This window comes from Rhinolophus sinicus, chromosome 12 (assembly GCF_057876585.1).
Source record: "Rhinolophus sinicus isolate RSI-liver-muscle chromosome 12, RSI-T2T, whole genome shotgun sequence".
NCBI lineage: Eukaryota > Metazoa > Chordata > Mammalia > Chiroptera > Rhinolophidae > Rhinolophus > Rhinolophus sinicus.
The window spans coordinates 57,283,244-57,306,350 of NC_142512.1; the positions used below are offsets into that span (position 1 = coordinate 57,283,244).

Here is a 23,107-nt window from a genome sequence, read left to right on the forward strand (position 1 = left end):
CTGTCTCTAAAATAACCCATGACTATGCTGGCAACTCCACCCCAGTACTCCAGCCCCTCTCCCCACATGTAGCCGTCTCCCAGACGTGGGAGCCTCGTGCCTGCAGACACACAGCTGGGCAGTTATGGGCGGAAGCCTGGGTGGGCCGGTCTGGGCAGAGGGACTGGCCCCTTAGTTGCCTAGGCCTCACATTTCTCACCCAGGAAGTGACCTCCCCAAGGTCACAGGACACTTACACACGTAAGGAGCGTGAGACCCTGACTGCTGTACAGAACTAAGGCCCAGGGAGTTTGTCCCCCAGCTGCCCAGGGAGGGCTGCAAGGGCCTCCAGCCGCTTCAGCTCCCAGCCTGTCTGCCAGGGGGTCAAGCACCTTGATTTCAATCCTGCTTATCTGCACGATTTCTTCCCTTCACCCTGAGCAAGGGGCCCAGCGAGTCACCAGTGGAAGGGCTGCTAACAAGAGAACTGCCAGCCCCTGACTGTGACCAAGCACCGGGCAGCACCTGCAACAAGGTGTGGACATGGGGTGGCCGCGACAGAGCCCCCACGCCAGGATGCACACGCGCGCGGGAAGGTTGTGGGATGGCATCCTCTTCCCGGCAGTGCCGAGGTCAGCCCCACGCCTCCTGCCCCTTCCACACCCGCCCCGCACGCCCCCCAGGCACATCTGGCCCCTCCTCGTGTTCCGGTGCCAGGGAGCACCTCAGACCACATGTCCTCCCCCAGCCCTTTCACAGCCCAGCAGTGGCTCTGGGAGGCCCATGCTGCTTAGGTCCCTAAGTACCACTCAAAACTGGCTGTACGTGACGGCGTGTGGCCTCCGACTTCTAGGCTATTCCTGTGAGAGAACTCCTAGTGCCCACCAGGCATCATGTTACTGTCCTAACTCCTTGTGCTGGTGAAAAAGTAGGTCACCACAGGTCACCACAGACCCCTGACGCGGTCTAGGAGCCACGTCAGAGGACCCCGTAAGGGAAGTCTGCTCTTCAAACACCGCCATCACAGCCTACGGGAAGCGGGAAGCGGGAAGCGGGAAGGGGGCCGGCTGTCAGGCGTGTGCGGGGGACGACACGCAGCCACATAGCTCTCTCCACGGCTCGGAACCTCGGCTCCGACCCAGCCCCGATGCTAGACGGGACCGGGTACCGAGGGCCTGAGCAGGACAGGGAGTCCCACGACGCCCGCACCGTGGCCCTGCTGTCACGGGCACAGGGGGAGCAAACACTGAGAAGCTCATGGAAAAACAGGTTCCCCTCAAAGGAACAGCCCCAAGTTAGCACCTGGTTTCGAGGCTTCACAGAGAAGGGACTCTTGCTGAGAGGGCAGGACAGCCCTCTTCACGCATGTGTTTCCTGTCAACGACTTCTGGATGGAGGGTCGGAAAGACCCTGACGACCAAGGCTGGGACTGCCCCTCGGCAGCATGTCCACCAAGGACAGAGCCCACCAAGGAAGAGGGCAAGCCCCCCCAGGGGCTGGAGGCTCTGCAGACCAGCCATCAGGCAGCACCCACAGGGCACTTCTGCAGTGAGACCCTGGACGGCCAGAGCTGATCGGAGGCCGGCACAGGCCACCCACCTCTCTCCCAAGGACCACGGTGTCTGGGGCTCGTGGCTGCTGCTGGCTGGGAGGCCCCCCGCCTGCCTCTGGGGCTGTCCCAAGATGCTTCTCAAGCTCAGCCGTCCGCTTCCGCAGCTCCAACACCTCTAGGCACACCTGGTCCACCTCGTGGGCAAGCTCACACCGGACAGTGCCCTTGTCCAGGGGTTCCTGCAGCACCTGGGGACCATGGAGGACATCGTCAGGAAGTAGCACCACCGGGACCGTGTGCAGAAGGCAGAGGCGGGTAGTTTCATCCTCAGACGACCAAACACAGGGATCCCTGTAATGATTCCTATTCGATTCTCTGAATTTGTCACATACACACTAAAAAGGGATCATCTGGAAACAGACTCCGTTAATTAACAAAGAAACAAAAGGAACATCCAGGGGGACATTTTCCCCAGGATAATCGAAGCATCTGTGATTTCCAAGAGAAAATGAGAAGCTCCTATTTAAATGTTTATCCTGATTGTAGTGTGTGCATGTGTGTGTGCGTGTGTGAGTGTGCAAGCCTGTGAACTCCAGGAGTGAGGTGCGACTGGAAATAGCAGCCCAGAAGACCTCTCCCCCCATGTGTGTGCAGATCTATGATCCTATTAACAGAAACAGGAGAGAGGTCACGTTCACGTCCATCGCAACAGTAAAAATGTACTTTCAGTCAAGACAAAGCACCAGATTTCTGGAGCATCGCCTGCTCCTGCAGCTTGTGGAAAGCTCAGAATAGTGTTTCCAGTGGGGTGTTCTGTTTCACAGAAGATGCAGAGTCTAAAGGACAGTGTAATTATGTATTTCTCAACTTAAAAAGACATGTAAAATCTCCTCTTTATGTTGTCTCATGAGAAACAGGTGTGCAAAAGGCAACAGGATGGCACGACACCAAATGTACGGCAAGAAGAAAAAACAGGTACGCTGGACTTCATCAAAATTAAAAACATTTGTGCTTCAAAGGACATTATCAAAGAAGCGAAAAGACAAGCCACAGAATGGGAGAAAATTTTTGCAAATCGTATATCAGATCAGGCACTTGTATCCAGAATATTAAAGAACTCTTTACAACTCAACAATAGAAAACAAATGGGCAAAGGGCTTGAACAGACATTTCTCCCAAGAAGACATACACATGGCCAACAAGCCCATGAAAAGAAGCTCAATATCATTTGTCATCAGGAAAATGTCAATCAAAACCACAGAGATCCACTTCACAGCCACCAGGACAGCCATAATAAACAAACAAACAAACAAAAATAACAAGTGTCGGTGAGGACATGGGGACATCAGAACCTCACGCACCACTGGTGGAAAAGTAAGATGGTGCGGCCACTGTGGAAAACAGTTTGGCGGCTCCTCAAACATCACTCAGAGAAGCGACCTCACAAGCCAGCAATCCTGTCCTTCCACACACCTCGAAGAACTGAAAACGGGCTTAAGAGAGCCGTGCAGGGCAGCCAGAGGTGGACACTTTGTCAAGTGAAGGGACAAAGTGTGGGGTGCTCACCGGGCCTGCCCAGTCACTAAAATGATGAGCTATGCTACGATGGATGAGCGTTATGAAAAGGGAGACAGGCCACTCACAAGTCACCCTGCGTGACTCCGGCTGCGCGAAGCTCTGAGTAGCCAGGCTCAGAGACAGGAGGAGCAGAGGCTCCAGGGCTGGGGGAGGGGATGGGCTCCATGTTTCATGGGGACAGATTCTGCTTGGACGATGAAAAACTTCTGGGAATAGACAGCGGTGACGGTTACACAATATCATGACTGTACCTCCTGTCACTGAACGGCAGGCACACTTGGAAACGGTAAGCTTTTGCTATGTACGTTTTACCACAATAGAAAAGGAGATTTTGTAAATGTGCAACAATAAAGAACAGCTGTGACCCCAGTATGGTGGAACAGGGGGGACTGTGCACATCTGTCTTGTCTGCACAGGACACCGTGACTGTGATTGCCCTGGCAGGGCAGGGCTCAGAGGACTCGCCACTGCTGCTGCATGCTCCTGCCAACCTCACACCGAGACGGGACACCACTGAAGAGTCCTGCATGGGCAGCAGGCAGCATGGCGGCAGAGAACAGGCTCCTCACTCGCCCGCCAGGGCCACCCATCGCCAGACTATCTTCTTGTCTCCCAGGCACTTCCTGAGCCTCCTGGGAAGGCACACAAGACAAACCAGCCACTCCTCACAATAACCCATCCGTTGGAGGGAAACAGGTACAGAGAGTTCCAGCGACATGTCCGAAGGCACAACAGGGCTGGCATCCAGCAGCTGGCTCCAGAGCCCGCATGCTGCCCACTCCAGGAGCACTGCCCAGTCAGACACATGCAGGGCCTGAGTGTGGGCGGGGCGGCCGTACCTTCTGCCTGAGCCGGGCTACCAGGAAGTTCAAGAGCTGTGCTCTATCTCCCAGCCTCCGGAGCGCTAATCCTGTGGACGCGCCAGCAGCAGGCACAGTTCCTCCTGTAGAGAGAGTGGTTCTGTCAGGCTCAGGTCCCCTAAGGTCATGACAGAAGGACAGCCATTGTCAGTGCTGGTCCCCCTCGATGTGAAGATGAGTAATGGCACGGGGTCTCTACGAAGACTGAGATGTGCTGGACATAAAGTATAATCCTTTGCCAAGAAAGCAGGAATTTTTACAGGAAAAGTCCAACCTTACCACCTGGTGTCTGGTGGAGGTCAAACGGCACCAGTCTCCTAGTCGTTGGGGAATTAACAGAAATGTCACACAGCCCACAAAGAAAAAAATCACAACAGACATTAGATGTTATTTTGAACTGAATTATGATGAAAACAGTGCTTATCAGAATGTAAGAAATGCATCCATAGCTGTCCTCTCAGAAATATTTACAGCCATAAAACAAACCAAAATAATAATAATAATAATAATAATAATAATAGTAGTAGTAGTAGAGAAAAGAATATTTACAGCCATAGAAGCTTATTTTAGAAAAGAAGGCTGAAAAATCCATGAGCTGAATATCCATTTCAAAATATGAGAAAAAGAACCAGCAAATAAAGTAGAAGAAAGGAATGAATAAAGCTAATGTTAGATACTGAGGAAACAGAAAATAAAAGTATAACCAAGGATCAACAAAACCAACAGTTGGTTCTTTGAAAAGGTTTTTAAAATAATAAAACCCTGGTGAGACCAGGCAAGAAAGATGGGAATAGAAACAGGGTGGTGACTGAAAAGGCCATCTCTTTAGATCCCAGAGGCTTTAAAACTCATAGGAGGAGACTGTAAGCAGCTCTATGCCAAAACTTTGACAATTTAGATTAAATGGAGAATTCTCTAGTAAATATAACATAAAAAAATGACACCCAAGGGGCCGGCCCGGTGGCTCAGGTGGTTGGAGCTCCGTGCTCCTAACTCCGAAGGCTGCTGGTTCGATTCCCACATGGGCCAGTGGGCTCTCAACCCAAGGTTGCCAGTTCAATTCCTCGAGTCCTGCAAGGGATGGTGGGCAGTGCCCCCTGCAACTAAGATTGAACACAGCACCTTGAGCTGAGCTGCCTCCCAGATGGCTCAGTTGGTTGGAGTGCGTCCTCTCAACCACAAGGTTGCCGGTTCGACTCCCGCAAGGGATGGTGGGCTGTGCCCCCTGCAACTAACAATGGCAACTGGACCTGGAGCTGAGCTGCGCCCTCTACAACTAAGACTGAAAGGACAACTTGACTTGGAAAAAAGGCCCGGAACTATACACTGTTCCCCAATAAAGTCCTGTTCTCCTTCCCCAATAAAATCTAAAAAACAAAAGAAAAAACAAAAGAAAACAGAAACAGGGAACATCTTTCAACACGTTTATGAGGCCAGAGCAACTGACATGAGCAACACGAGGAAGGGCGGTTACAGTCCAGTCCTACTCATCGGCACAAACGGAGTAATTCCCAACAAGATGCTAGTGAGAGAACATATTGCACGTCGAGTTTATTCCAGAAACACAAGGTTGGTTAACACTGGGAACCAGTGTGAGCTTCGTGCTCTGGAAGAGATGGCCATGTACACCAATGCCCTCTGTCACGGGACTGACGTGGGGGCATACACACCGGACGGCAAGGGGAAGCAGGCCCACGGCTCTGCAACTTTCTAGTGAGATGCGGCGCTTCTGGTCCTTTCTTTCTTCCTGTATCTCCCAGCTTCAGTGCTAGAGCAGCCACAACCCAGAGACACCCATGAGCTCAGACTGGGACGAGGACCCCAGGCAAAGGGAGGCCACGGGCAGAGAGCCTCTGACTCCATAATCCCTGTGCACACGGGCACCCGGGAGACAGGGACCCCACCCTGCACTCTTCAAACGACAGCAGCCCTCCCAGTGAGAGCATGTGGGGAGGGAGGTGTGCAGGGTGGGGGGAAGAGGGGGCACAGAAAGTGATTCCTAAGTCGTGTGCAGCGTCCCTGAGGAGCCTGTGCGCAGTCTAGTAGCATCCGCACAGCCCAAGCTTCGAGAGCCGGGCTCTGCGGCACAATACCACCCAGGCCTTGCACAGCCTCTGGCGCTAGGCCGACAGGACGGGCATCGCCAAGGCCCTGGAGAGTAAGTGCACATTTGAGCCCAGACCAAGAGCGTGGGCAAAGGTGGGCAGCCTAACCAAGTACAGGTAGGACTAAAAGAGATTTGGTAAGAACCAGACTTTAGAACATGACACTCAAAACATCCAGTAATAGAATCCAACATTATCCATCACACCAACAACCAGGAAAATCTCAGCTTCGATGGTAAAAGGTACCAACAAAATGACACAAGTGTTGGAACTATGTGATAAGGATTTCAACGCAACTGCAACAAGCAATCCGATACACTCTTAAAATAAATGGAAAAATGAGTCTCAGCAAAGGAGTAAAAGATATAAAGAAAAACAAAATGGAAATTTTAGAACTGAAATTAAAATAAACACCTCACTGGATGGGCTCAATATCAGAATGGAGATGACAGAAGAAAGAATTGGTGAACCTGAAGAGGGATAATAGAAATTATCCAATCTAAACAATAGAGAAAACAGATGGAAAAGTAATAACAGAGCCTCAGGGACCTGTGGGAGAATAACAACAGATTTTACCTTTTTTTAATCATCGGACAAAGTCCCAGAAAGAAAAAAAGAGCATGAAAAAATACTTGAAAAAATAATGGTTGAAAACTCAAATTTGGCAAAAGACATAAACCTTCAGATTCAATGCCAAATAGGATAAGCCAAAGAAATTTATGCCCAGACACATCACACATTTCTGAGACTAAAGACGGCCTCTCGGAAGCAGGACCTACAAGGAACTGATTCAAGTGGTGACGGCGTTCTCCTCAGAAATGCTCACCTGACTTCTCACAGGAAGGAAGTGACACAATGTATTTAGTGCGAGAAGCAAACAACTGTCAGCTCCTCACGTTATCCCAGTGAGTACGTTCTTCAGGGATGAAGGGGAAACAGAGACATCGCAGAAAAAGGAAAACTGAAGTCCACCTGCTGTCAAAGAACTGCCGAAGGAAGTACTTCAGGCGGAAGGGCACTGACAGCGGAACGGAACAGGACGCCAGGCATACGGAAGCGTCACGGAAAGGCGAACATCCCAGCACCTGCGGCAGGTGATGTCGCTCCTCTCGAGTTTTTAAAATGACGTTCGACAGCTAACAGGTGCAAATGAGAATCCTGTGTGATGTGGTTCTTGGTGCATGGGGAGATGGCCTCTGTGACAACAAAGGGGACGGAGGGGCCTGACCGGTGGTGAGGCTTCCGTGTTCCACCTGAGACGGTAAAGTGCTGACACAGTTGACTGTGACGCATAAGTATACTGTAATCTCTGGAGCAACCATCAGAACAGCTACCCAAAGAAATACACTGAAAAAGTGTAGATAAAACAGGACACTAAGCAATGTTCAAGTAACCCACAGGTAGCAGAAAAGAGAAAGCTGAGGAACTGAAAACAAACATTAAATGGCAGGCTTGATCCTAATGGCAATAAGTGCCCCAAGTGTAAAGGGCACACATGTATCAGTTAGAAAATATTAGCCAAATGGATGGAGAAAACTGACCTGGCTGTATGCTGCCTTCAATAAATTCACTTCAAATAAGATGACGGAGGTAGGATGACGAAGACACAGCACGCACACACTAAAGAAAGAATGTTTGCTCAGCGACCTAACTGGTATCAGATGGAGTGCCCTTCAGAGAAAGAAAGTTGCCAGCATAAACTACGTGATGACATAAGCGTCAATTCACCCAGGAAACCTAACAATTCTAGAGGTATAGATCTGGCAACAAAGATTCAAAATACATTGAGCAAAAACTGACAGAATCGTGACAAAAAATACAGATTTGTATCACAATAGGAATAAGAAGAAACTTCCTATGAAGAAAAAAAGGTCAACAAACATTAAACTTAAAAGTGAAATGATGAAAGTTTTTCCAAGATCAGGAAGAAGTCCGCTATTACTGACACCCTTTGGAGAGCCCGGCAGGAGAAATAACAGAAGAAGAAATAAAAGACAGCAGCCCTGGGAAAGAAGAGCCTCCCAGGACCTGAGACGAGCCGACGCAGGCACAGTCCTGCTGCTTTCCTCTCCTTCCTGAACAGCGACCCTATGAGCCGCTCAGTGGGTGGCGTGAGGGGGTGCCGGGACTGTGTCTGGTGACCCTGGGTGGGCTATCCAGCTGGGGACAGCACCCTAGCCAGGTGAGGGGCGCCTGTGTGGTGGGCAGCCTGGCTTGGTGGTCAGAGCACGGACAGGGCCAGGGAGGCGCCCACAGAGCGGGCCTGTGTGGGGAGGGGTGGCGGCCACAGTGGGAGGCTGCCGACGTCCAGGGAAGTAAGTACTGTGAGAGCGGAGCCCGGCTTCTCATGTCGGAAAAGGAAGTCAGAAAAATGGAACAGGAGAAAACGAGAAGGGACCCTGTGATGTTGGACTAAGCACAGAGGAACAGGCTGACCGCTACATTTGTCTTCAAATTAACACCTTCTGTTCACCAAGAGGCACCAGTAAAGACGTCAATGCCTGTTGTTTAAGATCAGCCTGTGGCATTTGCTATGGCGGCCTAAGCAGACTCAGGCCCCAGAGACACAGAAAAAGGTGGTCACCTCACTGACAGGATGACGCGAAGTTAAGCCATAACCAGATGTCCTATGGGCTCAGCACAACGGCTACCATGAGAAGGACCGATGACGCTAAATGGTGGCGGGACGGAGACTTGGCTGCCCCAGGCCTGCTCACAGGGTGTGCGAACATGGAGAGCGGCCGGGCGTTGTCACCAAGCATCGTGTAGGAGAAGCAGAGCACAGAAGTTACAGCATGGGATTCTGTTCCGTGAAAATGGAAACTGAACTGCAGGGTGAGGGTCGACGCCCGGCTGACGGGGGTGCTGGTGACGGGGCCCGATGTCGGCATGGTCCCCACACCGGACTTTCTGGGGATTTGCATTGCAGTTTAGAAAAAAGACTGACAGAGTGTGTGCCACAACGGGACAGGGACTCTCACCTGTGGCTCCTGCTGAGGTGCTGACACTGGGCTGAATGTCAGCATTAGACAAGGACGCCCTCGAAGGCTCTTCCAGCTGTTCTTCCAGGGTTTTAAATTTATGCTTCAGGTTTTGTATTTCTGCTTCAAGGGCCAGAACGTAATCTGCCAAAAAACCCCACCAAAACCATAAGCACAGGTGACACATGGGCACACGCATTCCTGTCTCATTAGTGTAACCGAGCTCTGTCTGCTCGTGTCACTGACCCCCCACACTGTCCCCGTGCACCCATGTGCCATCCTCCCCCCATCACTCACTGGGCTTCCCATGGAGGGCTCAGCAATCGGCAACAAACCCGTAACTCTCCCACAACCCCACGAGCCGTGCACAGACGCAACAACCGTACCCTGAGCGCAGAGCCATCTCAGCAGCCTGGTGTCCCTCCACCCATGGCCACACATAGATCCCACTCTGAACAGGCGGGTGCCCACCTCCGCCTGGCAAGGACACTCCAGGAGAGCGCTCACTCGCCCAGCACCATCTGAAGCTGACTCTGGTTTCTAAGGGTGTCAAGCATGTATTCATCCCTCACTTTTTTTCCCACTTTACCAACAAAACGTTTTTATCCCACATATAAAAACTGATGTGCGATCCCTTCTCTTGGAGGAAGAGCAGCCATCATACTTTGAAGTAATTCATGAAAGGGATGTACACACATCCCTCCAACGGATACCTACTCTGGACCCAGCGGAGCCTGACCCGGCCCTGCTGCGCCCTCCAGGCCCACTCACCAGGAGTGGTGGCAGCTGCCGCCGCCTTAGTGTCAGGCTGCTGTGTGGCCTCGATCTCCCCTCCTAGCCGGGCAGAAGGAAGGGCGTGGCCGCTTAGAGCTTCCATCTCTGTCCTCATCTGGGCAACAGCGTCTCGCAAGCTTGTGTTCTGCTCCTGGAGCCGCCGGATCTCACTAGATGGAAAACTCTGACTGATTTCTTCTTCCTGATGCCTTAGGAGCATCTGTCAGATACAGAAAAAGAAACACAATGGTTGTGGCTACAAGAGAGACCAGTCTCTGCACGTCCAACGTCTTCCCACCCTCTGGGTCCCTGCTGTCCCCATCGGTCCTCCAGGCGTGTAGGGACCTTCCTTTCTAAATGGACAGAAGTATGAAAACATCTCTTTTTCGTCTAGCTTACACAAGATAAGACTGCTGGTTTTCAAAGGTAACTTTTACTGAGAAATTTGGGCACCCTTCCTTTTCAGTCAAAAGTCATCAGTCACCCGCTGGAGTGGCTGTAATAAGAAAGACAGTAACAAGTGCAGGCAAAGGCGTGGAGGACGGACCCTGCACACGTACACAGCAGCCACGGAAAGTCTGGCGGGTCCTCACACAGGGTTGTCGTGACCCAGCAATTCCAGTCCTAGGTAAATACTTGAAAGAACTGAACAGGTATGAAAACAGAAACTTGCCCATACACGTCCACTGCAGCACTGCTCACAGTAGCTCACAGACACCCTGAAATGTCCACTAATGACCAATGCAAATGCAAAAACAAACTGTAACTCAGTGGGATGCTGTTTGGCCACAAAAAGGAATCAAGTTCTGACACACGCTACCACACGGAAGAGCCATGAAGACATCACACTAAGTGACAGGGACTTTAAGGCACTCAACGTTACACAGATGCTCAAGGATTTAAAGAAAAACAAGAACAGACACGGAAAAGAAATGGGAGGTATTAAAAAAAGAAGCACCTGGCATGTGTAGGGATGAAAAACACATCATCTGAATCAAGAACCACCTGGATGGGACCGGAGTCAGAGCAGGCCAGACACCGCAGAGGAAAGAGTGGTGACTGTAAACACAGCAAACATTCGAACAAGCAGAGCGACAGACCAGAAGGGGACCATGACTAGCGCCTCGGCGGCCTCGGCAGCAACAGGAGCCGCGCCACGCAGTGAGCAAGAACCCGAGTGCTTTATGACATAGTGGACAAAAATTTTCAAATGTGATGAACACATTAAGTCCACAGGTCCAAGAAGTCCCATGAACCTGCAGCAAAATAAACACAGACAAAGCACCCCACAGAGCATCAGAGGCAACCGGTACAAATCAGTGACGCAGAGAAAACTAAGAGAGGCGAGAGGAGAGGTGCCTGGGTTCCACGCAGAGGGGCAAATGCTGCCCTGTCCTGAGATGCTGGGACCCAGAGGCCGAGGTGGCAGCACCCAACACGCAGAGGAAATGCAGCACCTCAGACCCCTGGTTGGCAAGATACCCTCCAATGCGATGGCCGTGATGGGCTCCACGGCTATGGACATGCCCACTGGCCATGACACCTAGAAAATCAGACACCACTGTATGATTCTAGGAAGCCACTGTCTTCAGACACCAGCACAGAGTGGGGACGCCTGGGTGCAGGGACGGATGGCATGAGTGCTGTGGCCCGCGCAGCTCTGAGTCCAAGCTCAGCCACACCCTGTCCGATGTCCACCTGCAGAAGGTCCCTGCCTCCTCCCACAGGCCGCGGCTGTCCCAAATGCCCGAGCACGGATATCCCGACACAGGAAGGAACACCACCCCAGGACGCAGTGCCCGAGGCCTTCCGACTTCTCCCACCTGTGGCCGCTGGCTCCCAGGTGGTCTGTGAGGGACAGAGCAGCTGTGGAGGGGCTGCCAACAGGACCGAGTGGCCTGGCGCCTGTGCGGCACCGACACATACAACTCATCATCCCAAGGCCACTCGTACGAGGCTGGCTCCTGACGTGCAGGCCGGACAATGCGGGACTCTGCCGTCTGCGGTGTGCTGCAAGAATGTCAACGGTACGAGAAACACCTAATGCAGGAGCGGATAAAAGGACTCGGTGCGGGGCAGGCGCACGTGCAGGAATATACGAGACACGGAGACAGTCAAGCAGAAGGAGAACACAGAGGTCGGGTCTTGGTGAGCAGGGCCTGTCTTCCTCCTTGTAAGGAGTAATGAGTAACGCCGGCATCCACTTCCGAGCCTCCCATGGGGCAGCACATGCTGGGTCACAGCACCCATCGTGCTTTGTGAGGGGCACCACCACAAGGGTGGGGGACCTGGGACCCGGGGTCACAGGTGGATCCCACCCTGGTTGCCTCCCAATCAGTGACGTGCACAGCGCCAGCACATGTTCACCAGGTCCCAAGTCACTCTAGGTGCTAACAGGCACGTAGCAGACGGCGCTCACTGATCTCTGCAGAAGCTTGGCAAGATCGAGCCAGCGGATTCCAGAGACCAGTGTGCCAACCTAACACTCTGCTGGTGGCCACATGAGACTTTCTCTCCCAGATGAAGCTGTTTTCCTCTGCTTGTCACCGTCCCCGCTTTTCACAGGCTTCCTAAAGTCATCCACGGGCTCCTATGACCTGCCCTGCTCTGTACCCAGCTCGTACCCTGGGCCCAGCGCTCACCCTGACACTGTACACTGGAGGGGCGACACGGGTGTGTGCCCACACCTGCTCCACTCCTGCACATTACACAGGATGGCACGCTGGAGGGACATGGTGCGGTGCCTGGTCACCTCACTCAAATTCTTCCCCTGCCACCATGGGGCAGGACGGACATCCTCATCTGTGGAATGGGGACGACAGTATCAGCCTCCAGGTACCAGGGTGGCCGGTGGCTCTGGGGGGGGGGCACAACCATGTCATCCCAACCAAGCCTCAGCTGTACAGGCCACACGTTGTCCCCCTGCGGCCGTGGAGAGGAGGGACCTGCACCACGGTCCCTTGAACGGTCACTGCAGGGTCACCAACAGCTCCTGCTGGGGCTCTATATCCATAACTGCCAAGCGGGCTGTGGGCAGGTGCAGACATGTGCCCAGTAGGACCATGGAGGCTCAGCTCTGTGCCACCAGCTACCTCCCACTGCAATTTACATCCTATTGCTACTGAAGACTCAATCTCTGCCCAGAGGCCCACAGAACCCCGGCAGTGCGACCCACCCTCACCGGCTGTCTGCGGTCACACCTGCCAGGGTTATAATCCTGGGAGGTGGGATGTGGTCACACCTGACAGTTACCCCAAGAGTGGGACGCGGTCACACCCAACAGTTACCCCAGGAGGCAGGACAAGGTCACACCCGACTGTTACCCCAAGAGGTGGGACGCGGTCACACCTGACAGTTACCCCAGGAGGCAGGACGTGGTCACACCCGACAGTTACTCCAAAAGGTGGGATGCAGTCACACCCAACAGTAATCCCAGGAGGCAGGACACAGTCACACCTAGCACAGTTAAGCCCCCAGGAGGCAGGACGCGGTCACACCCGGCAGTTACCCCAGGAGGCAAGACACAGTCACACCTGACAGTTACCCCAGGATGTGGGACACGGTCACACCTGACAGTTACCCCAGGAGGTGGGACATGGTCACACCTAGCGCAGTTAAGCCCCCAGGAGGCAGGACGCGGTCACACCCAGCACAGTTAAGCCCCCAGGAGGCAGGACACAGTCACACCTGACAGTTACCCAGGAGGTGGGACACAGTCACACCTGACAGTTACCCCAGGAGGCAGGATGCGGTCACCCCCGGCACAGTTACCCCAGGAGGCAGGACACGGTCACAACTGACATGGTTATCCCAGGAGACGTGAAGTGGGAAGTGCAGGGGTGGCGACACCTGTAGTTTCTGGCTCTAAACTTGGTCCCACTGTCTTTGGAACTGTGTTGAAGCCCCCTCCCCACCATCCTGGCTGGAGCCTGTCTCTCCATCAAGACTGGCCCTTGGCCAGCAGGTAGCCTCCACTTGCCTCACTGCCAGGGCCCATGGCCAGGTGCCCTCTGCACAACCAGAGCTGTGGGACCCATTTCCTAGGGATGGGTGGGTGCTGGTGTCGCTGGCCCCCAGGCCCACTGCTAAGATTCTCTGTTTACCTAACAAAGCAAACAGCCACTGACAGGCCCCCTGGGCCACTGAGCTGGTGCTTGGAGATAAACGTCTTCTTTTAATTGCCAGCCTGTGGGGGATACACCGAAGGAAAACATGGAGGGTGACACAGATGAAAAGCAGCATTTGCTTTGTTTCTGTGCCCTACAGAAGGTCCCTGTGTGACAAGGACCCATGCAAAAGCCCCTGCTATGGGCCCCCCACCAGGCCCCACTGACCACGAGTCCCCAGGATGGGGGTGGGACCCAGACGTGTGCACTTTTGTAAGCGATGGATATACTCTGTATGGACCTTGTTGGAAGGGTGGGCCGCATGGCTACATTTGTGTCAACCATACACTTAAGATCTGTGCATTTCACAGTGTGTAAATATAACCCATTTTAAAAAACCACTACCAGGGCCGGCCCGGGGGCTCAGGTGGTTGGAGCTCCATGCTCCTAACTCCGAAGGCTGCAGGTTTGATTCCCACATGGGCCAGTGGGCTCTCAACCCAAGGTTGCTGGTTCAAATACTCAAGTCCCACAAGGGATGGTGGGCTCTGCCCCCTGCAACTAAGATTGAACACGGCACCTTGAGCTGAGCTGCCGCTGAGCTCCCAGATGGCTCAGTTGGTTGGAGCGCGTCCTCTCAACCACAAGGCTGCCGGTTTGACTCCCGCAAGGGATGGTGGGCTGTGCCCCCTGCAACTAGCAATGGCAACTGGACCTGGAGCTGAGCTGTGCCCTCCACAACTAAGACTGAAAGGACAACAACTTGACTTGGAAAAAAGTCCTGGAAGTACACACTGTTCCCCAATAAAGTCCTGTTCCCCTTAAAAAAAAAGAAAAAAAACTCATCAAACTGTACATTTAAAAAAAAAAAACCACCACCAACAACAAAAACCTGCAGAGAAAAGCAAGAACCACTCACAGGCCTAGAACGATCCTCGCTCATCAGCCCGTCAGCTCCTCCTGCTCTCTCGTTCCCCAGCGTCGCACTGTCCCTCTGGTACCTCTGGCCGTGGCCCATGGCCATGTGGGGCTGGACCCCAGCTGTGCTCCTTCCAAGTGACAGCTCAGGCTCAGTACTTAGGGGGCCTGCGTCTCAGCTGCCTTGGTACCTACGTCAGTCAGAGATTTAAAGACTAGACAGACGTGAGCTCTGAGGGCTGAACCAGGCACAAGGATGCACTCAATAAGCTCTGGCCACCACTGTCACTACCTGCTGAGCCCGGGGCTTCAAGACAGGGTCACAGCACAAAGCAACCCCTGCCGGTTCTGGGGACATACCACTGCCACAACGTCCCACTAACTGTCTGCCACGGCATAGTAGTAGAACCGGGATTTTTAGAGATTTCAAACGCTGCAGAAACAAAGAAGATTCTGGGTACAGACCACACTTACTCCATTTGTGCAGTCACGTAGGAAGGAACACAACTGAAGAACCAACCACGTGGTTCTGTTAGGTCCTATTTTCCCACGGCTACCCTGAGAGCAGGTTCTGGGACACTGGGCGCTGAGGAGGGGTGTTTCCCAGGTGGGAAGGGGGCACTAACCTGTGCCTTGTCCTCGTCCTCGGGGAGGAGCCCGCGTGTCCTCAGCACCTGCACGGCCTGGTCTCTCTCTAGGGTCACAGCCTTCAGCAGCACCTCCTGGTCACACAGCTTCCGCTCCGCCTCCTGGAGCTTGGCGGCAGCCTGGGCAAAAGGTGGGACTCAGTCCACCTGGGGCGGGTGCGGAGGGAGCAGTGCCAGCCTTCCGGGTGGAGAAGGCCGGCGTCACACCCACGAGGAGATGTGCCACGGGAGCCACCGGCTGTGGGGGCCATCACCCAGCCCACTGCACTGGTCAGTGGGGGAAACAGCCAATGAACCTCAGTGTGAGGCTGCTGAGCCAGGCGGGCACATCCACCACTGCAGCTCTTGTTACAAATCAAAGTGCTCCATGAGGTCCAAGGTCACGGTGAGAGCCCAAGCGGCCTCCGTGGCTCCCAGTGCATGCCCAGGTCCTCCTTCCACAGGACACCGGCGACAGCCATGGTGGGGCCCTGGGCACACACCTGCTCCCTGGCCACAGTCAGGCCCTGGATCAGCTCCTCGGACTTCCGGTAGTGGTCCCTCTCGATGCTGGCACAGCGGTGCTGCCAGTCCAGGCCCAGCTGCACCTTCTCGCGCTCCAGGCTCTGCTCCCTTTCTGCCGCCAGAGACAGCTGCTGCTGGTACCTGGGGCGTCACAACCACGGCACATTAACCTTTCCCTCGGCAGTAACGCAGGCCATGGGGGCACAGAGCCGCAGACACTGGAGAGGGTGTAGAGCCGCGACAGGATGCGGAAAGCCCTGGACGAGAACCAGACTGGCTCGCAGAGTGCCGCTGGGGGCTCTGCACGGCCGCCCTGAGTGTGGCAGCGGTGACAGAAAGGCATGGTCACTTGTGGGATTGGGTGGTGTTGTACAAGCCTCCCTCCCGCCCACTGGCCTCAAGGAAACAGCTACCGTGCTATGAGGGCCACGCAGCTGGCACCCAAAGGTGCCTCTAGGGCTGAGCACGACCCCAGGCACAGCCAGCAAGGAAATGGAGACCCAGCCCTACAGCCACTGGACATGACCTCTCAGGCAACTTGAATGGGCCGGGAAGGGGACCACAGCCCCAGAGGACAGGGTGGCCTAGTGACAGCTTGGTTTCAGCCTCATGAGGCCCTAAGCAGGGACTCATTGAGCCGTGCCCGGACGCCTGAGCACAGAACTGGAAATAAATGGGATTGATTAAAGCATTCAGTGTGTGGTGATTTGTGGCAGGGCAACAATAAAGTAATACACAACAGGTCTAGAACCCACAGAGACCGCAATCTGCAGTCTGGTATCCTGAACCTGGCTACGTCACCGTTCACACAAGAAGGCGGAAAAGACACAGAGCTTGTCCCCTACGAATGGACCCCTGAAGAGAAACGATGAGAGGACACAACAGGACAGGGCTCCTCGCCACAGAAACACAGGGGTGGAGGCAGCAGAGAAATACTCTAAGTCAGCGATTAGAAATCCATTTAAGGGTCAAAGGCAGCCATGCGCGTCATGAGAAGAGAAATGAAAAGTAAAATGTCTGAAGTGGAAAACTCACCAGCCGACCAGCAGGGCAGACACAGAGGGGAGAACGGCCGGCGACCTGGTGGGACATTATCACGCAGACATGCGCTGACACACATGCAACAGAAAGGCCCAGAAGGGGATGGGCAGGGTCTATAAACGCAGCAGGACACACAGCCTCAGCAAGACACACCACAACCCAATTGCTGCAATTCAATAATAGAGAAACGTGAAGTGGAGAGAGAGGCACAGTCTGTGCAGGGAACAGAGTGACCACACAGCTCCCACGAGAAACTCCGGACGCTGGGAGACACAGAAGCAGCCTCGACAGGCTGAAGGAAAGAACTGCCGCCCCAGAGTTTTTTCATGTAGTGAAAAGGCTTCTGAAAGGTAAAGGCCAGAAATTTCAGACAAATCAGGTCTGAGGTAACTGAGAAGCAGGGGAGCCGCACTACAGGGATGGGAGAGGAAGCTTGGGGCTGGAGAAAAAGGGGACCTTACGGAAACTCTGAACCTGACTTTCTAAAACTGAAAAGCATCCGGAATAAATATCAGAAAAAGTATAAAACTTTTGTTCTCATTTTTAAGTTTTTAATTAAAGAATAGTTGGTTGATCAAAACAAAAATATATATGTAACTAAATATATAAAAGTAAAATGTATGACAACTACTAAAGAAGAGGTAAAAAAAGAAATAAAGGTTAAAGGACTTTATATTACACATAAAGAGGTATATATTTAAAGGTAAACTGTGCATATTACAAACCTTAGAACAATCACTAAATAAGGAAAACAAAGAGATTTTATAAGACAACAGTGAAAAGAAAATGGAATCCTAAAGAATACACTATATTTTTAAAGAAAGAAAAAAACTTAAAAACATGAGGAAAACAGGAAACAAATAGCAAGTTGGAGATTTAAACCCAAACATAACAACAGCACTAAATTATCTGCAATGAGCAGGCAGAGATTGTCACACGAAATCAAAACAGCATGACTCAGCCAAACACATGGACAGGAAATGTACTTTAAGTACTACGCACCATCAGAGTCAAAGGTGGGAGACGTGCCATGCAGACTCCGAGCATGAAAAGCTTCAGTCAGAGGGGACTGAGGCATGAGGAAGGCCACCAGAAGTGGGTGGGCAGTTCATCCAGGAGCCATGACAATCCAGTGCGGGGGCACTGGGGAAAGATGTCAAGGGCACAGAATTGGCAGCTGAAGGACAGCTGACCCACAACTAGCGGTGTAGATCACACTCACACCCACACACCCAACTAACAGAACAGGCGGCAAGGACACAGGAGGCAACACTGCCAGCACCAACGTGGCCTCAGCAATGTTTACGGAGCCGGAACCCAAGGGTGGGACCCGTGGTTTTCAAGCCCATGTTAGACAGCCACTGAGAGATGACATGCTCTGAGGCCACAAAACAAGCAGGTACAGAAAAGTTAACATCAAACAGAATATGTCCTCTGTCCAGATCAGAATTAAATTAGAAACCAGTAACAAAATGCTATCTAGAAATCTGAAAGCAACACACTTCTAAATACCCCACGGGAAAAAGAAATCACAAGGGTAATTAGAAAATATTTTCAGCTGAATAATATCAAAATCTGTAGGATGCAGCTAAGCAGTGCTTGAAAGAAAATACAGCATTAAATGCTTATATTTCTTACAAAAGGGAAATGGTCCAAAAACCAATAAGCTAAGATTCACCATTAGAGGCTATTGAATATCAAATTAAAGGTGAAGGAAGTAGAAGAAAGAAAATAATAAAACCAAGAGTAAGTGTCAATGAAATGGGACAAAAACAATTGAGAAAAACTCTATTTCTATGTGTTTCCTGTCTTTCTCCCCCAATAAGGTGTGACACTGGGGCCTTGGTTCTGCTCCATTTTGCACCCGCAGCGCCTAGGGCAGTGCCTGGCCCCAGGAGGCGCTCGATGGAAAGGTGGGCCTTGGGGACAGTCACCTTGCCATGTCCTGCTGGCACTTGGCGAGCTGCGCCTTGAGCTCCGCCTCTTCCTCCTGCAGCGACTGGACCTGCAGGTCTTTGGAGGTCATGTCCCGGGAGAGCTGAGCGACCTGGGCATCCCAGCCGGACCTCAGAGCTGCTGCCTCCTCCCGGAGTCTGAACAAGAAGGGGGCTGTGAGGTGGGCGGCTCTGCACCTGCTCCGTCAAGCTCTCTTACTCGGCGCCTCCAACACACACGCATTCACACCCACACACACACCACATACACTCTCACACACATTCACACACACACACACCATGTACACTCACACACACATTCACACACACACCACGTACACACACACGCACACACCACACACTCTCACACACGTGCACACACCAAACACACACCACACACTCTCACACACGTGCACACACCACACACACACCACATACTCTCACACACACCACACACCACACACACACCACATACTCTCACACATGCACACACACCACACACACCACACACCACACACACACCACACACTCTCACACATGTGCACACATGTTGATGTAATCGCTCTATTTCATTATTAGCTATTGTCGCTGACCTCTTACTGTACCGAACCTATAAATCAGACTTCATCATAGGTGTACACATACGGGCGGAAACACAGTACATGCAGGGTTCAGTGGGAGCCGTGGTTTCGGGCACCCACTGGGGGTACGTACCCCGCGGGTGAGGGGGACGCCTGCACGGTAGGTTACATAAAATATGCTCCTGATGTCAATTTTACCCATTTCTTTTCCGCCGTGACCGTGGGCACCACAAAGTTCGCACGCTGCGCCCCCGTCCCCACTTCTACGCCAGGGACCAGGAGGGTGCACGGGGTACAAGCCGGCTCTCACAGGGTCCTGGTCTCTGTCCGGGGCTCCCGGGAAAACCGGCACAAACAGGCCCAGCAAGTCAGAAAACTCGAAATCAGGGCGGTTTTTGTTGCTGGTTTTGAAGGGGAGTGTGTCTCAGTGTGACGGACTCAGATAGCGGCTGGTTCCTGGGGACCCGCGGCCCCGGGGGCACCAGGTCGGACAGGCATGGCTGCCGCAGGTCAGCCCGCCAGACCAGTGCACAGGGAGCGGCGAGGGCGGCCACGCGGCCCGGGAGCCACAGCCCCGCCCCTCGTCCCGCCCCCGCCCGCCCCGCCCATGCGGGGGCGTGGCTCCAGCGGGGGGCGTGGCTGCAGCGCGCGCGGACGGTTGGTGCTCCAGCTTCTCTGACTAGTGTCGTCTGCATCTAACAGATCAAACAACAAAACCAAAGGCAAACCTAAGGAAACATCCGAGTAAGCTTTGACTTCCGGGTAGCTGACAGCTGTAAAGCCGCTCTCCACATAAACAGAAATGTAGTTGGGCAGAGGCTGCTCTGTAAGAGACGAAACGCTTCCTGAACCAAGGGGAGCAGCAGCGGCTAAGCACAGCTGCCCCCGGCAGGGACCCCTTAGCTGTCCTTGGCAAACAGGGCTTCTGTAAGGGTCGCTTCCTCAGTGCTCCCAAGAGAGCAGAGTGCAGTCTCCATCTCAGTTTCAGTAACAAAGGCTCTGCGTGTACGCACGTCCCCTAGGTGCAGCGGGACAGAGGGCTTAGATGCCAGAAAGAAAACGGTTGAAGAAGAAACCAGTTAACGGAGAAACTGAACCCAAACTGGTGTGTCCGGGGCAGAAACTGTCTGGCAGGTCCTCAGAAAGTAGAACATGACATGAGCACGTGACCCAGCAATGCCACTCCTGGGGACAGACTCAAAAGAACTGAAAAAGAGACCTAAACAGACACCCAGGTTCACAGCAGTCACAAGAAGGGAACCACCCAGGTGTCCATCCACAGATGATGGAGAAATGACATGTGCTGTCTCCACACAGTGGAGTGGGACTCGGCCTTAACAAGGACGGAAACGCCGACACTACGGCGTGGAGCACCTGGAGGACGTCATGCTACGTGGATCCCACTCGTGTAAGATGCCCAGGACAGGCAGATTTGTGGGGACAGACAGGGGGACGGTGGTGCCTGGGGCTGGGGGAGGGGTTGGGGGAGGGCGTGGGGAGTGTTTCCTGTGCACACAGTTTCCGCTTTACAAGATGAAAAGTCCTGGAGGCAACGGTGGTGACAGCTGCACCACACTGTAAATGAGCTGAAAGCCACTGAGCTGACCACCCAAACGGGTTAAGATGGTCAATGTCATGTGTTTTACCAAGGAAATAACTGCACACATTCCATTCATACACACGCGTACTAACTAACCACACAATTCCAGAAAAAGAACATTTAGAAAAGGAACATTTAGAACTACAGAGGGGGCCCCTGCGGCGCCCGCTCCAGCCCTGGTCTGAGTCGGAGGAAGCAGCCAGCCACCCACACTCACTTGTCCAGGGTGGCGTCCTTCTCCTTCAGGGCGTCCGTCTGCCTCCACTCAGCCCTGCGCAGCTGCAGCTCCAGGGCCTCACACTGCACCTGCAGCTCCACGACCCTGGCCTCCAGCGCCTGCAGCTGCTCCATGTGGGCGCTCTTCACTGACGCCAGCACCGCGTCCCTTTCCCGGGCCAGGCGATCGAGCTCCTCATGCCTGGAAGACAGTGTGGACCACGCAGCTCACGCAGGGCCCGCCGCGGCCCCGACACCAGGCTCTCCCTGCCCCACAGGGGAGCTTACATCCCCAGCCAGACAGGTGCTGCCCAATCATCGCTGTAGCAGCCACTTGTTCCTTCACACGTCCCTCCTCACACCAATTGCTGACTAGGCAATTCTTAGATGCCAGGCCCCTGGCCTGCCCTCAGAAGATCACAGCCCCGCGGAAGAAAGAGCAGAAACAGCTGCTTCAGTAAAGCACACCTGTACCACCACCAGCACCCTGTCAACACCTGAAAGCAAAGTGCAGGGCAAGCTGCCGGGCGCCGCGGTCGACCTCGCCCAGGGTACATGTCACAGTTATGCGATACGTCCCTGAAAGCCCGTGCGCGCTGGGGTGCTGGCTGCGTTTCGGTCTTTGCTGGAAATGCCACACCTCCCGGAATTCTGTCACCACAACAGACGTTCATCTTGACAGCGTACCATGGTGACACGTACTGTCTCACTGACGTCTGCCTATGCTGCTCAGGACCGTGGATGCTTTTGCTCTATTTGATTTCAGGAAAAAGTGGAACCTTGAAGAAACACAATCCATGACCTCTTTTACATCCCATCTGTATTTTCGATGAGCCTGGTGTACTTAGGTCATGGTTTGTGCGTCCGCTGCAGCCCCAGCGATGCCCCCTCCTCTTCCTCATCCTGCCAAAGGCCCTGCGAGCAGGGAGCACCGGTGCTGGTGGCTGGGCTCATCATCCAGGCCCTATGTGCCACCTCTCTCATCACGTCACAGGAAGTCTGCCCATCATGGCCAGTGGAATGGAGTTATTTCTGAACCGTGTGATGTGCCTGCTGTTTATTCTCAAGAGCAAGCACCGAGACTGCAGGGCATGGAGTACTGTGGGTGTGCCTGGGGACACACGCCTTGTGTCACCCTGGCTCCATAAACACCATCATCTGAGCTGCATGAGCCATTGCACTGTCACATACACATTCCAAGGCAAACTGTTTGCAGTGTCCTTGTTCTAACAACTCGATTTCAAATGGGTCCAGAACAGCACTCAACTGTCTTCATCTTGGCTGCACTAGTAATTCATCTCACAAGGTGTGTTGTGACGATGTCCTCCACACACAGACACACCGATGTGAGCTGACAAATGCAGTGACAGCCTTGCCAAGCCCACCTGCCCTGGCGGATGACTGTGTGGGGAGGGCCTCTGCCACTCAGGTGAGCTGGTGGACGTCTTCCCTCACCTGAACGATCTGCAGCTCCCAGGTTTGGGGGGAGAACTGTAGGCTGTGATGAGATGGAAGCGTTCTGTTCATAGATGCTATGCCAGCAAACGCATACTGAGATTCACAGCACTTGGCTTCCTTCGCCTTTCTCAGTATATTGGGTTTTTCAAGGTGCCCCCCAAGTAGAAAAATATCGGGTACATGTCACAGTCACGTGATACGTCACTGAAAGCCTTTTAGCTAAAATTCTGGAAACTGAGAGTGAATGACTGCCAGCTGGGTGCTGGAGGAACA

At 53.3% G+C, this 23,107-nt stretch overlaps 1 protein-coding gene across 9 annotated transcripts in view; it reads right to left on the minus strand.

Annotated features, from left to right (window-relative positions):
* The window catches only part of CCDC57 (coiled-coil domain containing 57), an 85,490-nt gene that overhangs the window by 48,959 nt on the left and 13,424 nt on the right, over window positions 1-23,107 (minus strand). For all 9 annotated transcript variants that reach the window (XR_016018043.1, XM_088788909.1, XM_088788907.1 and 6 more), the window contains 8 exons: window positions 21,378-21,578; window positions 18,980-19,138; window positions 15,983-16,145; window positions 15,480-15,620; window positions 9,827-10,049; window positions 9,056-9,199; window positions 3,949-4,052; window positions 1,579-1,779 (listed from right to left, as the gene is read on the minus strand). Coding sequence is in view for 8 of the 9 variants with exons in the window: in XM_088788909.1 (XP_088645035.1) it covers window positions 1,579-1,779; window positions 3,949-4,052; window positions 9,056-9,199; window positions 9,827-10,049; window positions 15,480-15,620; window positions 15,983-16,145; window positions 18,980-19,138; window positions 21,378-21,578 (1,336 nt within the window). In the remaining variant the exon portion in view is untranslated. The remainder of the gene's footprint in view (window positions 1-1,578; window positions 1,780-3,948; window positions 4,053-9,055; window positions 9,200-9,826; window positions 10,050-15,479; window positions 15,621-15,982; window positions 16,146-18,979; window positions 19,139-21,377; window positions 21,579-23,107) is intronic.